The sequence below is a fragment of the Myxine glutinosa genome, chromosome 1 (assembly GCF_964187855.1).
Source record: "Myxine glutinosa chromosome 1, kmMyxGlut1.1, whole genome shotgun sequence".
Lineage (NCBI taxonomy): Eukaryota > Metazoa > Chordata > Myxini > Myxiniformes > Myxinidae > Myxine > Myxine glutinosa.
The window spans coordinates 430002946-430017409 of NC_136261.1; the positions used below are offsets into that span (position 1 = coordinate 430002946).

Here is a 14464-nt window from a genome sequence, read left to right on the forward strand (position 1 = left end):
TTTAGAGGCAAACACAGAGTTGAGGCATTCAGCTTTTTCACGTGCAGGGTCAGCTGTGTAGCCGTTTGAGATGAGGGGGTGGATAGAGGGGGAACAAACACCAGAAACAGATTTGACCAGACGCCACCAGGATTTGGAAGAGGGAGACAGATAAGAGAGTTCATTCTTGAGAAAGGAGAGATATTGCTTCCTGGCTCTCCTGAGGGTGGACACACACTTGTTTCAGGCTTTGTGAAAGGAAATGAGATTTCCTTCCGTTGGATTTGCTTTCCAGGAGACGAAGGCAAGTTGTTTCTGGGCAACAGCCTCACCACAATAATCCGTGTACCATGGATGGGAGGAAGGGTATGACAACTGAAGACGAGATGGGATAAATCTGTGCATGAGACAGAGCAATTTACTTAGGAAGAATACCCAGGATGAGTTGATGTCAGAGGCGGTAGAGATGGGAGATCAGGCCAGATGATTGATGGCTGCTTGATGACCGTGCCAGTTGGCCTGAGTGAAATGCCAGACTCGTCGACGCTGAGGAGGCTCCCTTAGAATGGTAAGAGCTGTCCACTTTAACAAGCACATGATCAGATGAGCCGATTGGAGCAGAAGAAGAGCAGCAGACATTTTCAGGGAAGTTAGTCATAACCAAGTCCAGAAGAGAAGATGCTCTATTGACTGAGATCCGGGTCAGGAAATTGACAGATTGTGTCAGTCCCAGTGAGTCGCAGAAGTCCGTCGCTGAGTGGCTATGGCTGGTGAGAGAGGTAGCCACACCCAGCCAACTGGCATGGTGACAATTGAAATCACCACATATGAGGAAGAGAGAGTTGAGATGAGTAGATAGAAGTTGGTCCATATTATCAGACAGCGAGATGCAGATGGAGTCCTCACTGTTTGGTGGACGGAGCAACACACATATAAACAAGAGGTGGGAGCGAAGGGGAAGCCGTAGCCACAGGTATTCTTGGGGGTGAGGTGGAGAGAGGGCAGTGCAGGGCGAGTGAGAAAGAGAGTTTTTGATAAAGATAGCAACCCCACCTCCAGGACGAGGCTCAGGTCTATCATACCGGAGGAGGGAGTAACCCGGGAGAGATACTAAGGAATCAGAGACATCATGAAGGAAGAAACTTTGTTAAGCAGATCACATCTGGTTTGTCAGACGCAACCTGTATGAAGCTCTTACAGGAGCATTGATTCTGTATAAAAATAAAAATAAAATTTTTATTTATTTATTCCACCCAAGCTCAGCACGCACCACCTTACGCACCTGCAGTTAGACCACCTTTCACATCATGCATTCGCTCCAGCTTACACAGTTTCACCTCGTCGTGGTTCGCTTTGATCTGTCATATCCTCTCCACCTGCAACTGCCATGCGTTATCCCGATCTTTACACATTGTTTTTACACATTTCATGATCTCATCCTTAACATTCTTTGCCCTCTCGCTTGTCTCTAATCATTCTTTTTTTTTTCTTTTTTTTTTTTCTTTTTTTTTGTATACTGAATCGAGGCTCGTGGAAGAGCTAACATTTATTTCACAAACAAATCAATCAGACAAACAAAATATACAAAAAGAGGGAGCGGAAGACAAGATGGGGAGAGAAGGGGAAGCACACAACCACAACATTTGAGAGCAGGGAGAAGTGTGGGAGGGAGAGGGCTTGGGGGGAGGAGGCGTGGGAAGGGGGAGGTGGGGGGAGAGGTATAAAACACAAGGGGACCGAAATTAGCGGGGGTAGAAAAGATCAAGGTTTTGGATGGGGGAGGAAAATAAATGGTGGTGAACAGCTGTTTTAAAGACCTGGAGGGTGGAGTGGGATTGAAAAGAGTGAGAGAGTTTGTTCCAGAGGCGGGAGAAAAGAGGAATGAAGGAGTGAAGGTGAGCAGAAAGTCTTGATTTTGGCAGTTTAACCATAAGAGGGTTGCAGGCAGATCTTGTGCGACCTGTAGGAATATTTGGGGGACAGAGCCCAGAGAGAGCTGGGGGGGGCAAGGCCAGAGAGGAGTCGGTAGAAGACGGAAAGACCACCAACCTGCTTGCGGTGAGTGAAAGGCCCTTGGAGTTAGCTTCATCGCGGGAGATTCCAATGATTCTGAACGCTTTGGTTTCAACAGCGTGAAGATGAGCTAGGTGTGAGGCAGGAGTACCAGACCAGAGGGGAGAGCAGTATTCCATAGAGCTGCGGATGAAAGCCTTGTATGTGGTGAGGAGCTCAGGTGTGCCAAGGAAGGACTTCACACGACGGAGGATGCCCAGTCGGCGACTGGCTTTGGAGGCCAGATTTGAAATGTGGTTTTCCCAGGAAAGATCATGGCAAATAGTGAGACCCAAAAGCTTGAGTGACAGAACTTCTTGGAGAGGATTATTCAGAAAGTGGATTGGAGGGTTGTCCATTTGGTCTTTTCGGAGAGACATCGTAAGAGTGTGAGATTTATCAGGATTGAAAGACATATTCCATTTGTTTGCCCAGTCTGTGATTTTGTCCAGGTCTGCAGAGAGTGAGGAGGCTGCAGACTGCCGATCTGAGGGATGAGGAATGGAGCAACAGAGAGTAGAGTCGTCAGCAAAGAGATAGAGAGGATTTTCAAGAGAGTCAGAGAGATCATTGATGAAGACCAGAAAAAGCACAGGGCCCAGAACACTACCTTGGGGAACTCCAGCCTGAACAGGAAGAGGAGATGAGAGAAACCCATTCAGGGCCACACGTTGACTACGACCAGAGAGGAAGTCCGCCAGCCATGCGTGGAGATTTCCATGGATACCAAAGGAGGAGGGTTTGGTGAGCAGAGCATGGTGCCAGACCGTATAGAAGGCATGTGAAATGTCAAGGGAGACAGCTCTAATTTCCTGTTTGGCATTGAGGACCTCCATCCATTGTTGAGAAAGCAGAAGCAGCATGTCCAGAGTAGAGTGACCAGGTCTGAAACCAAATTGATGATCAGAGATCAAGCCATTGGAGAAGAGGAAAGATTTCATATCTGAAGCAATGATGGATTCCATGACTTTGCTGATAATTGGGAGAAGGCTGATTGGTCTGTAGTTGCTAGGATCTGTTTTTGCACCTTTTTGTGCAAAGCGGTGATGTTGGCTGATTTCCAAGCAGATGGCAGATGACCTTGAGCAAAAGAGAGGGTGAAGAGAACAGAAAGAGGGAGTGAAAGAGTGGAAGAACATGATTTTAGGACCCGTGGGCTGATGCCGTCAGGACCAGTTCCAGAATCAGAGTCGAGGGTTGACAGAAACTTTTCCACCTTGTCAGGAGGAAAGGACACAGAGTCCAGGAGCAGTTGGGTACGACTGGGTACGGTGGGTACAGAGAGGGATGGGTTTGGGACACAACATTTAGAGGCAAACACAGAGTTGAGGCATTCAGCTTTTTCACGTACGGAGTCAGCCGTTAAGCCATTTGAGGTGAGGGAAGGGATGGAGGGGGAACAAACACCAGAAACAGATTTGACCAGACGCCACCAGGATTTGGAAGAGGGAGACAGATAAGAGAGTTCGGTCTTGAGAACGGTGAGATATTGTTTCCTGGCTCTCCTGAGGGTGGACACACACTTGTTTCGGGCTTTGTGAAAGGAAATGAGATTTCCTTCCGTTGGATTTGCTTTCCAGGAGACGAAAGCAAGTTGTTTCAGGGCAACAGCCTCACCACAAGATTCCATGTACCATGGACGGGAGGAAGGGTATGACAACTGAAGACGAGATGGGAAAAATCTGTGCATGAGAGAGAGCAATTTACTTTGAAAGAATTCCCAGGATGAGTTGATGTCAGAGGCGGTAGAGATGGGAGACCAGTCCAGATGATTGATGGCTGCTTGAAGACCGTGCCAGTTGGCCTGAGTGAAATGCCAGACTTGTCGACGCTGAGGAGGCTCTCTGAGAATGGTCAGAGAGATGTCCACTTTGACAAGCACATGATCAGATGAGCCGATTGGAGCAGAAGAAGAGCAGCAGACATTTTCAGGGAAGTTAGTCATAACCAAGTCCAGAAGAGAAGATGCTCCATTGACTGAGATCCGGGTCGGGAAATTGACAGATTGTGTCAGTCCCAGTGGGTCGCAGAAGTCCTTTGCTGAAGAGCCATAGCTGGTGAGAGAGGTACCCACACCCAGCCAACTGGCATGGTGACAATTGAAATCACCACATATGAGGAAGAGAGAGTTGGGATGGGTAGATGGAAGTTGGTCCATATTATCAGACAGCGAGATGTAGATGGAGTCATCACTGTTTGGTGGACGGTCCAACACACATATGAACAAAAGGTGGGAGCGAAGGGGAAGCCGTAGCCAAAGGTATTCCTGGGGGTGAGGGGGAGAGAGTGCAGTGCAGGGAGAGTGAGGAAGAGTGTTTTTTATAAAGATAGCAACCCCACCTCCAGGACGAGGTTCAGGTCTATCATACCGGAGGAGGGAGTAATCTGGGAGAGATACCAAGGCATCAGAGACATCATGAAGGAGGAAAGTTTATGTTAAGCAGATCACATCTGGTTTGTCAGAAACAACCTGTATGGAGAGATGTCAAGTTTGAGCGAAGGCCCCGGATGTTTGAGGTCCATACCGTTAATGAAGAGGAAGGGGGAGCATCGGGTACAGAACAGGGGGGGGAGGGGTAGGGTAAGATGTGGAAGAGGAGGAAGAGGTAGGGAGAGCTGTTGAAGGTGTGTCAGAGATTTCAGAGATTTCAGAATAGCTTGGAGAAAGGGAAGAATGGGTCAGACAAAAGGTTTGATGGAGATTGGGTGAGGCACAGTGAGGTGTTATTTGAGGAGGGGGAAGAGCGAGGCAGAAGGTTGGGGGAGATGAAGGTGAAAGTTGGAAGGGGGAAGAAGCAGGGAGGATGCTTTGAGGAGGAGTGGTGAGAGGGGAGTCTAGGAGGGAAGGAGCGAGGGAGAGTCTCGGAGGGGAGGGGTGTGGGGGGAGTTTAGGAGGGAGGGGAGGGAAGGGGCAAGGGGGGAGATTTGAAAGGGATGGGTGATGGGGAGGATTTGGAGGGGAGGGGTGATGGGGAAGTTTTGGAGGGAAGGGGGGATGGGGAAGATTTGGAGGGGAGGGGTGAGATTGGATTTTGAAAAGTGTACGATTCATGGGAAACGAACATTTTTTGCAAAATGAGTTTGAGTCCTTCGAGTCAAAAATATGTTTGAGGAAGCTGAAGGAGGGGTGGAGTTCTGGAGAGTTTAGGGAATGTAGAAAAGAGGAACTGCAAGAGATGGTATTATTATTTTTTTTTTTTGGAATGAATAGATTTGATGAGCAAGACGAAAGCATCCTTTTGTATGAGAAGAAGAAAAAAGTGTTATAATATATGAGAGAAAATAGTTGTTCAGGGGAGAGATTATACATTTCTAACCACGTGATCACGTGATCGCGAACAACGTGAACGAAGAACGAACAAACAAGTAAGAACAACAAATAAACGAATAAGACCTGAGAAGGAAATATTTTTTGGGGTTTTTTTTTTTTTGAGTAGAGATATTAAACAAGGAGGTATGGGGTGAACGACTGGGACGAAACAGAGAACGAAAATAATTGCAGCGCATTCGACGAACCACTGAGAGAAAAACAAAACCACAAGGTCGGAGACGGTACGGTAGCCTAAGCCTATGAGTACTAGGCCTCAGAATACTCGATACGCATTAACCGACGATTGTGTATACATGTATGAAAAATTAGCACCGAAAATTTTCCTAAAGATACGCTATAGGTACACACACCGAAAGATAGATACAGTCTCGACAAAAACACAATTGTGAAAGATTACTTAGCTTCGAAAGCGTGAGCGCATGGAACAGCTTCGAAAAGACGTGACCTCCACGTCTTTGCCTTTATCCATTCCATTTCATTTTAGCTCACCTGGAACGAAGTTCATGGGAGCTTATGCGATGGCGCATCATCCGTCCTTTAGTCCGTAAACACTTGCAACTTCTTCTCCGAAACCGCTGAACGGATTGTGACAAAACATAGCACAAATTATATTTGTTATGTTGTGACTGAAGTTTGTTCACGGCATTAAAAACAAATCTGGGTATTAAGGGGTTTATCAGGGTCAAAGTGGATACAGGTTTGACCCCCCAAAATAGGAATTTCCCTTTTCCTCTGAAACTACACAAACTATTTAGATGAAACTTCCCCACAACCTTCATCATCCGTGTTGTACCAATGTTTGTTCAAGGCATTCGAAAAATGTAGGTCTGAGGTGGTACACGGGTTTGGGGGATGGAGTGGGGGGGGGGGGGGTGGGTTCCCACCCAAAATAGGTATTTGTTTGTTTGTTTAAAGCCTTATGATTATGTTGGTATGACTCACCTTTCCCCATACTGCCTCGAGCGTTGCGGCTATCTCATTCCCATAGCCTTCATATCAGTCTTTACCTCTGAATGCTCCACATGCATATCATGCCTTATGCCAGCCACCTTGTCCCTCTTCCATTTTCATCTTCATCTGTGCCATTAGTTGACTAATCAACAACATCACCTGGTCGCTGCCGGACTGTGATGGCAACGGCGACCCACTATTCCATGCCATTAGCGCTGCCTTTTCCACTGGCTGGTTAGAGGGGGAGTGGGGGGGAGGTTAGAGAGAGGAGGAGAGGGTTGGATCCTGATCACTATTGGCACCTCTACTGCAGCCCCTCCTGGTCCCTCTCCCACAATGTTACATTGATATGCAGCTTCCTGGGAGATTAGATCCTCCATTTCCTCCTCAAGTTAGACCACCAGGTCCTGGTCACCTTGACTTGACGTAGGTGTATAATTCTTTGAAGTACAATTTCACCCTACGCTCCTTACAATTTTTGGGGCACCGCCGATAGCGTCCCAGATTCGATTCTCACTCCTGACATCAATTGTTCCGGAAGCAGGGTTCTCGCCCTTTCACAAACGTGTTTCCTTTTGGTGCCAAATGGTTTGGCGGTGCCCATTGGGGTACGTACTCTCAATGCACATCCATATTTATTGTCACGCAACTCCGATTAACACCAGTTGCAGATGGCGATCACGAAGGCTTTAACTCCCGAGGTGAAAACTCAATGGCGGATTCCAAAATCAAAAGCCCCAAGCGCGCAGGATGAAGGGGAACGACGAGAGCACTGCAGCCTGAACTGTGAAAACCAACCACCCGGAAAACTGCGTTCAGGAATATGTACAGAAAATAATATAAGGGTTTATTGGGAAAAGCAAGGACAGGAAAAGCACGCGCCGGTAATCTAATGCCTAATTTGGGATCCCACACACACACAGATATCGAATACAAGACGAGGGGATCTGAATTAAAGAAAATAACACATCATGTAAAATGTATATGCAGAGCTCGGCTTAACTGTCTTTGTCGTCTTCTTCTTGCAACACGGCCCTGCTCGGCCACCACCAGGCCTTCTCCGACCGCCTCCAAGCACCACGGCAACGCAAAGGCCTGAGCCAACGCCCACTCCGTTCGCACATGAGGCCCAAAGAAGGACAGCAAGCTCCACTCGGGCTCTGAACTCGTCTCAGGATCTCCGATCTGAACTGCAACTTGTGTGCACCTCGTCTCTCAACTCGGGATCAGATCTCTCCTCTCTTCTCGACTCAGGAATGGAACTCTCTGAAATGGTGTCCGACCCTCCATTAATATCTCCGGCCGGTGACGTCAGCATTGGCACACTCCCAACCAATCAGAGCCTCCACCGACTCGCCGGCTCGCCCAGGGGCATGCCCACTGCGCCACTCTCACTCCCGTCCCCTTTTCCGTGGTCATAGCACATGCTATGCGAGGTTGGTGGATAGGCCTCTCGGAGGTGTAAATGGTGGCGGCCATTATCGGTGGTGTCCTGGCCCGATTTCTTCCTAAGTCCTGTCAGGGGGGAAGGGCATTATTAATGTTGTACTAAGGGATCCTAACCAAGTGTCTATGTGGCTGCAGTGCCAAAAGGGACAAAGGTTTGTCTAACCAGGTGAGACATACAAGGGCTCTACTCATTAATCCCTACTCTACTTAACACACGGATCTCCTGGTAGATTCACAAGTATACATCTTAACCCGACAAACGCCTATACATGAACTTATTACAAGGTAGTTTTCCTTACCACGACACATGAAGCATGGTACCTACTCAAATCTATTCTGCTGTATATATCACTACCCAAATTCATAACAATATTTTTTATGACATATCACCTGCGACAAAGACTTTCAGGTTACTCAAGGTGGGGCCTACACAAAGGAAAGTATAGATATTCGACGTCTATTCACAATCCTCTTGAATCGAAGAAGCTTGAGATCGAGGGGAAAGCAGGATGCAGGTAAGCTGTTCCAGAGTAATGCCTTGTGGGGAAAAATAAAAAGAAGAATACCTTATCGTCTTACTCCTTGGGACAGATATAGTGTATGGATGGGAAAAAAGACGTGTTGGGTGACTGAAAGAATGCTCGGGTGGAACAACCTGATAGACCCTCAGAGCACCCTCCGTGGAAATATCTGCAGCAACAAAGCGGCAGATTGAGAGAGGTTCCATGGATGATGCCAACTCCGGTCACACCAGAATGGCAGCACGCTGCTGGATTCTGTCAAGAAGAGAAAGGTGACAGGCCAGAGCACCAGCCCAAATCTGACAATGATACTCCATGACAGGACGTACAGTGGCCTTGTATAGATGGAGAATAGCAGTTTGAGAAAGGTATTGCCGAGCACGAAATAAGCTGCCAACGTGCTGTGATGTGCTTTTACTTCTACCAGAGATGTACTTTTCCCAGGTGAGGTTTGAGCTGATATCCAATTCACTCTGACAGATAACAGGGAGTTTCCTGCAAAGGTGAAGAATCCATAGACAGGGTCGGAAAACAAGGTGATCTTGAACGAGAAACAAACAGACAAGTGGGTCATTTTTGGTTGAGAGCAACAAGCCAGTCCTTTCCCCAGTTCATCACACTCTCTAGGTCCTGATTGAGAGTGGTACTTGCATGGTCACAGGTAGGGGCATCGAGAGGAAGTCTCAGCGAGGGGGTGGGAGTCACTGCCTCGGGGCCTGCGCTTCTCCTATAATGTTTTTTACATTAAGTATATAGTGTTGAGTTATCTGCGTTAATGCTTAATTGAGAAAGAATACAATCAGGCAGATCATTGATATATAACATGAACAATATTGGACCCAACACAGACAGACAGTCCCCTGAGGACTCACATTCGTATCCCGGAAAGGATATTTGTCCCTCATGTACCACAGTATTTGACGATTTAGAAGGAAGTCCGTGATTGTATTAAGCAATTTTCAAGAAATGCCAGATTATTTTAGCCTTTGAGATGTCGAGAGCAACAGCCCTGGTTTCTGCACAATGATCCAAAGCTCCATTCACTTGTTCAGTGATTCGGGATAGAACATCACCAGCAGACCTTGACTGTCTAAAGCCATACTGAACATCAGTTAGGAGGTTGTGGGTTTCCAGATGAGTCATAAGTTATTCTATCAAGGACTCAAAGACTTTGGTCATAACGGGTAGAAGGTTAACAGGCCGATAGTTAGAAGGATCTGATTACTCACTGTAGCCTTTAAAGACAGGGATGACAGAAGCCTGCTTCCAGCTAAGTGGAAACACAAACTTTGACATGCACAAGCAATGGAGTTTTGAGAGAACAGAAGATAGTTCAAGTGAACACATCTTCAAAGCCATTGTAGGGATTCTATCTGGTGCAGTAGATTTTCAAATGTCAGGCCTTTGAATAATCTTAGCAACTTTCCTGGGTGTGCTGATGATTGTGGAAAGCCTGGTATAAATACGGGAAGGACAAACAGGCAATGTTTGTCTGTGGTCTTCAAGTGTGGAGTTTGCAGCAAAATGCACAGCAAAGAGGTTGACTTTATCAATAGTTGAAGTAAGCACTTCAGGGCGTGAACAAACTTTGGTACATCAAGGGTGATGAAGGTTGTGATCAAGTTTCATCGAAATCATTTGTGTAGTTCTAATTTGGGGGGCTGCGTTGGGTCAAACCTGGACCCTCTTTGACCCCCGGTAGACTCCCTGAGACCTCCATTTTTTTAATGCCGTGAACAAACTTGAGTTCCAACACAGAAAATATAATCTTAGCCAAGTTTGGTTACAATCCCATCAACAGTTTTGGAGAAGAGGTTGCAAGTTTTCAGACGGACTGTCGACGCGCAATCCCATAAGCTCCCCGGAAATATGTTCCAGTTGAGCTAAAAAGTACGTATATCGTTACCTTGTATCCCACATCAAAAACCCGTGCATACGAGACAATACAAAACTGTACCAATATAGATTAAACAAGTTAAAAGAACACAAAAAACAATGGTAGAAGATCAAGATATTTGTTGACATGCGATGTTGTATTAAAAAAGTCACATACCAGACATGGGTCTTGATGCTTCATGCTGAGGGCGGAGGCTGCAGACATCACTGAACCCGATTCCAGAGAAAACAGAAACGTTGTCCCGGTGCACATTTGGGGATCCGAAAATCTTTTCACAGAAACTGGAAAGTTGCTGTATAACATTCTCCAAGTTGACGAAAATGCTTCCCAAAAGAGAAGAAACCGCAATCTGGATATCTTGCGGCTTCGAAAAAGAATTCATAAATTTGCAGAAGTCAGCATACATCGCAAATTGTAATTTCTCTTTGGAGAGACAGAGGATCTCGGTCCGCAATGCATCCGACTCAGTACAAGCTCGAATAACCTTCTGATTCTCAATTCCAAGCTTATCGATCACTGCTTGGGCTGTTTCTGCTCTCAAGCCTTGGGACTTCAGCCATTCCAAGAAGCTCTCCATTTCACGGATGACCTGCCAAGGATACAATGCGTATGTTAATCACAGAAAAGTTATACATGTTATTTTCTTTCCTCTGTTTGGAATTTTTGTGAGTTATTTCCGTTGACAATCCAATCAGTTATTATCCAATAAATGCGGGCTTTTGCATCCAGTTTGTTCATCACTGTGTCCCATTTTGTAAGTTTTCTTATCAATCAGCATCTAATGAATGTGAGTTTTTATACACAGAGACAAAAATAAACCCAGAGTAAACTAGAAGAGACCATTTGGCCCATTATGCTGCGCCACATCAACACCAGACCAAGATTATCTTCCAAATCGATGCAATTTCATTTGGGGAATGAGGGGAGAAATGTGGACGAGATGATGTGGCACAACCAGGGATATCCCAAGCGCTTCAAATACAAATGGGGAAATACAGTTATTTTAATTGTTTAAATAAATAAAAAAGAGAAAAGCAATCTTTTGTGTTATTTTTTCAGAGGTGGGTGGTGGTGGGGGGGGGGGGGGGGGGGGGGACAGGTTTGGTGTGGGAAGGGGTAGGTTTGGGCGATGGCTGTTCTTGGATGACAAACACACAACATCAACCACACACCACCCCTTGACGAGACCTCCCACAGACACGACACTTCACTTCACTCAGAAGCACACAATCACCCAATCCCGACTCAAGTCACAAACGTCTTGCCAATATCCCGATACTCTTCTATCTCTAATGCTTCCAGGTACCTATCTAATCATAATTTAAACTTATCTATTGGTTTTGTTGTCACTGCCTTTCTCGGAGACAATAACATGCATTAACTACTCTCTGAGTGAAAGAGCCTAATAGTCAGGTAGCTTAGGACCGGATTTGAGATGGATATGGACGTTCCGGACAAAAGCGCCAATTTTTTCCCACATGCTACCTATTACCTTAGCTTTCCATTTTTGAAGGGAACCACTTCCTCCAAATACATTATGGTAGCCATCTTGGATTTTCATGACAGCCGCCATGTAAAAACCTATATCTTCCAATATCTCTGCTTCTAAGCCACTTAGGATCACAACCTTGGTGTCTAAACATACATTTTCTGGGACAAGGAATACAACTATACCATTTAGAAAAGCAACAGACGATTTTTATTAACACAAAAAATAAACTGAACATAAAACTTGAAAAAAAAGATAAAACGGAATACTGTTAATGTGCCATAGTCACTGAAAATACTGCAAAAAAATAATGTATTCGGAGGAAGTGGTTCCTACCAAAAATGGAAAGCTAAAGCTATGGGCAGCATGTGGGGAAAATTTAGCGCTTTTGTCCAGAACATAGACCTCCATTTTCTGAGCTGCCTGACTATTACCTTACGACTGTATTAACTCTTATTAGTCCCCTACCGGTGTACACCGGAGGGGACGATAGGTTTGCACGCCGTCCATCCGTCTGTCAGTCCGTCAGTCCGTCAGTCCGTCAGTCCGTCACGCAAAGAACAGTTTTCCGGACTTTTTTTCTAAACTCTTAACGCTAATGATTTCAAACTTGGCACATGGTTTCCTCATGATAAGTTACAGGTCAAGTTCGAACTTCACGACGTTTGGATAATTTTTAACAAGGTTATGTCACTTTGAACTTTGGGAATTCTGATAATTCTGATGATCCTTAACTCAGTGCCATTTTAAGTTTTCATTTCCTTTAAAAACCAATTTCTCTGCAATAATAGGACCGATTGAGATAAAAGTTTCACCATATGATGGACTCGGTCTGTAGAATATTTTAATGGTAATTATGACGTCTTACAGGTCACGTGGTTCGGTCGCCATATTGTTTTTCGTGAAAACACGAAAACCCCTTTTTCTCTGCAACAGCTGAACAGATCGAGGCCAAACTTTGCAGGCAGAATCGCACACCCAAGACGAACAAAAAAGTCAGCGAGCATGGCGTCATGCATCAATCACATGGTTTCAGAGTTATGACGTTTTTAAGCATGAACCTTTAAATCGAGATCTCGCGAGATCTTGGAGACGGCGGCAGCGATTCTCGAAGCTCCACACGGTCTCCACGTTTTTCGAAGTTAAGTCTGTTCACAATTGTATTTTGTCGAAACTGTATTTATCCTTCGTTGTGTGAAGTTATTGTGTGCAACTTTGGTTGTTTCTCGGTGTTTATCTTTCATAAATTGATCGTCTGTTTGCCGTGTCGCGAGCAAGGCCTTTGCCGCGTCGCGAACGATTTGAAATCGAAGTTAAGTGATTGTTCCCATTTGTATTTTCGTTAAAACGGTATTTATTTATGGTGTTGTACGTATATTGTGTCCCGACGAAGATTTTTCGGTGCAAATCTTTCATACCTGTATTGAAAATCGTGTTAATTTGTGTCGTGTCTTGAGGCCTTGTACAGTGTGCACTGTACAACCTTGAGGCTTTGTTTTTCTCTCAGTGGTCCATCGTTTGTGATCCAATAACTTTCGTTCTCTGTATTCCCAGTCTTTTCACCCATAGCCTACTTCCTTGTGTAAATTTCAACTCAAAAAAAAAAAAAAAAAAAAACATTTCCTTCTCTGTTCTCATTCGTTTATTTCTTCTTATTCGTTCGTTCGTTCTTCGACCACGTGTTTCTCCCCCATTTCCCCAGATAGTTTTCACTCATTAACCTTCAATGTTTACACTTTCCCCTCAAGTTATGTATTCCGTCATATTTTATAACACCTTTTTCTTCTTCTTCTTTAAAAGGCTGCTTTCGACTTGCTCACCAAATCAATTCATCCCAAAAAAAATATCCATCTCCTATAGTGCCTTTTTTCTACATTCCCTAAACTCTCCTGCACTCCATCCTCCATCCAGCGTCCTAAAACGTATTTTTAACTCGAAGGTCACAAGAAACTCATTTTGCAATAAATGTTCGTTTCCCATAAATCGTACACTTTCAAAAATCCAATCTTCCCCATAACCCCTCCCCTCCAAATCTTCCCCATCACCCCTCCCCTCCAAATCTTCCCCATCACCCATCCCTTTCAAATCTCCCCCCTTGCCCCCTCCCTCCTAAACTACCCCCTCACCCCTCCCCGCCAAGACGCCCCCTCGCCCCTCCCCTCCTAGACTCCTGCCTCACCCCTCCCCTCCAAATCTCCCCCATATCCCATCCCTTTCAAATCCCTCCCCTTGTCCCTTCCCTCCCAAACTCCCCCCTCACCCCTCCCCTTCAAATCTCCCCACCCTCATTGCTTCTCAATTTCCCCCCTCTCACTCCCCCTCCTCAAAGCGTCCTCCCCGCTTCTTCCCCCTTCAAACTCTCACCTCCATCTCCCCCAACCTTCTGCCTCGCTCTTCCCCCTCCTCAAATAACACCTCATTGTGGCTCACCCAATCACCATCAAACCTTTTGTCCGCCCCATCCTTCCCTTTCTCCGAGCTATTCTGAAATCTCTGACACACCTTCAACAGCTCTCCCTACCTCTTCCACCTCTTCCACATCTTACCCTACCCCTCCTCCCCCCTGTTCTGTATCTGATGCTCCCCCTTCCTCTTCTTAACGGTATGGACCTCAAACATCCGGGGCCTTCGTTCAAACTTAACTGATCTCTCCATACAGGTTGCTTCTGTCAAACCAGACGTGATCTGCTTAACAGAAACTTTCCTCCTTTATGATGTCTCTGATTCCATAGTATCTCTCCCGGGCTACTCCCTCCTCCGGTATGATAGACCTGAGCCTCGTCCTGGAGGCGGGG

The 14464-nt window shown here is 45.8% G+C and overlaps 2 protein-coding genes across 2 annotated transcripts in view; both read right to left on the reverse strand.

The window, feature by feature from the left end:
* The window catches only part of LOC137419067 (uncharacterized), a 246618-nt gene that overhangs the window by 33419 nt on the left and 198735 nt on the right, over positions 1-14464 (reverse strand). The window lies entirely within an intron of this gene.
* Positions 1-14464, reverse strand: part of LOC137418015 (uncharacterized) — a 53123-nt gene that overhangs the window by 15396 nt on the left and 23263 nt on the right. The window contains exon 4 of the mRNA XM_078771127.1: positions 10337-10769. Within this exon, the coding sequence (XP_078627253.1) occupies positions 10337-10769 (433 nt within the window). The remainder of the gene's footprint in view (positions 1-10336; positions 10770-14464) is intronic.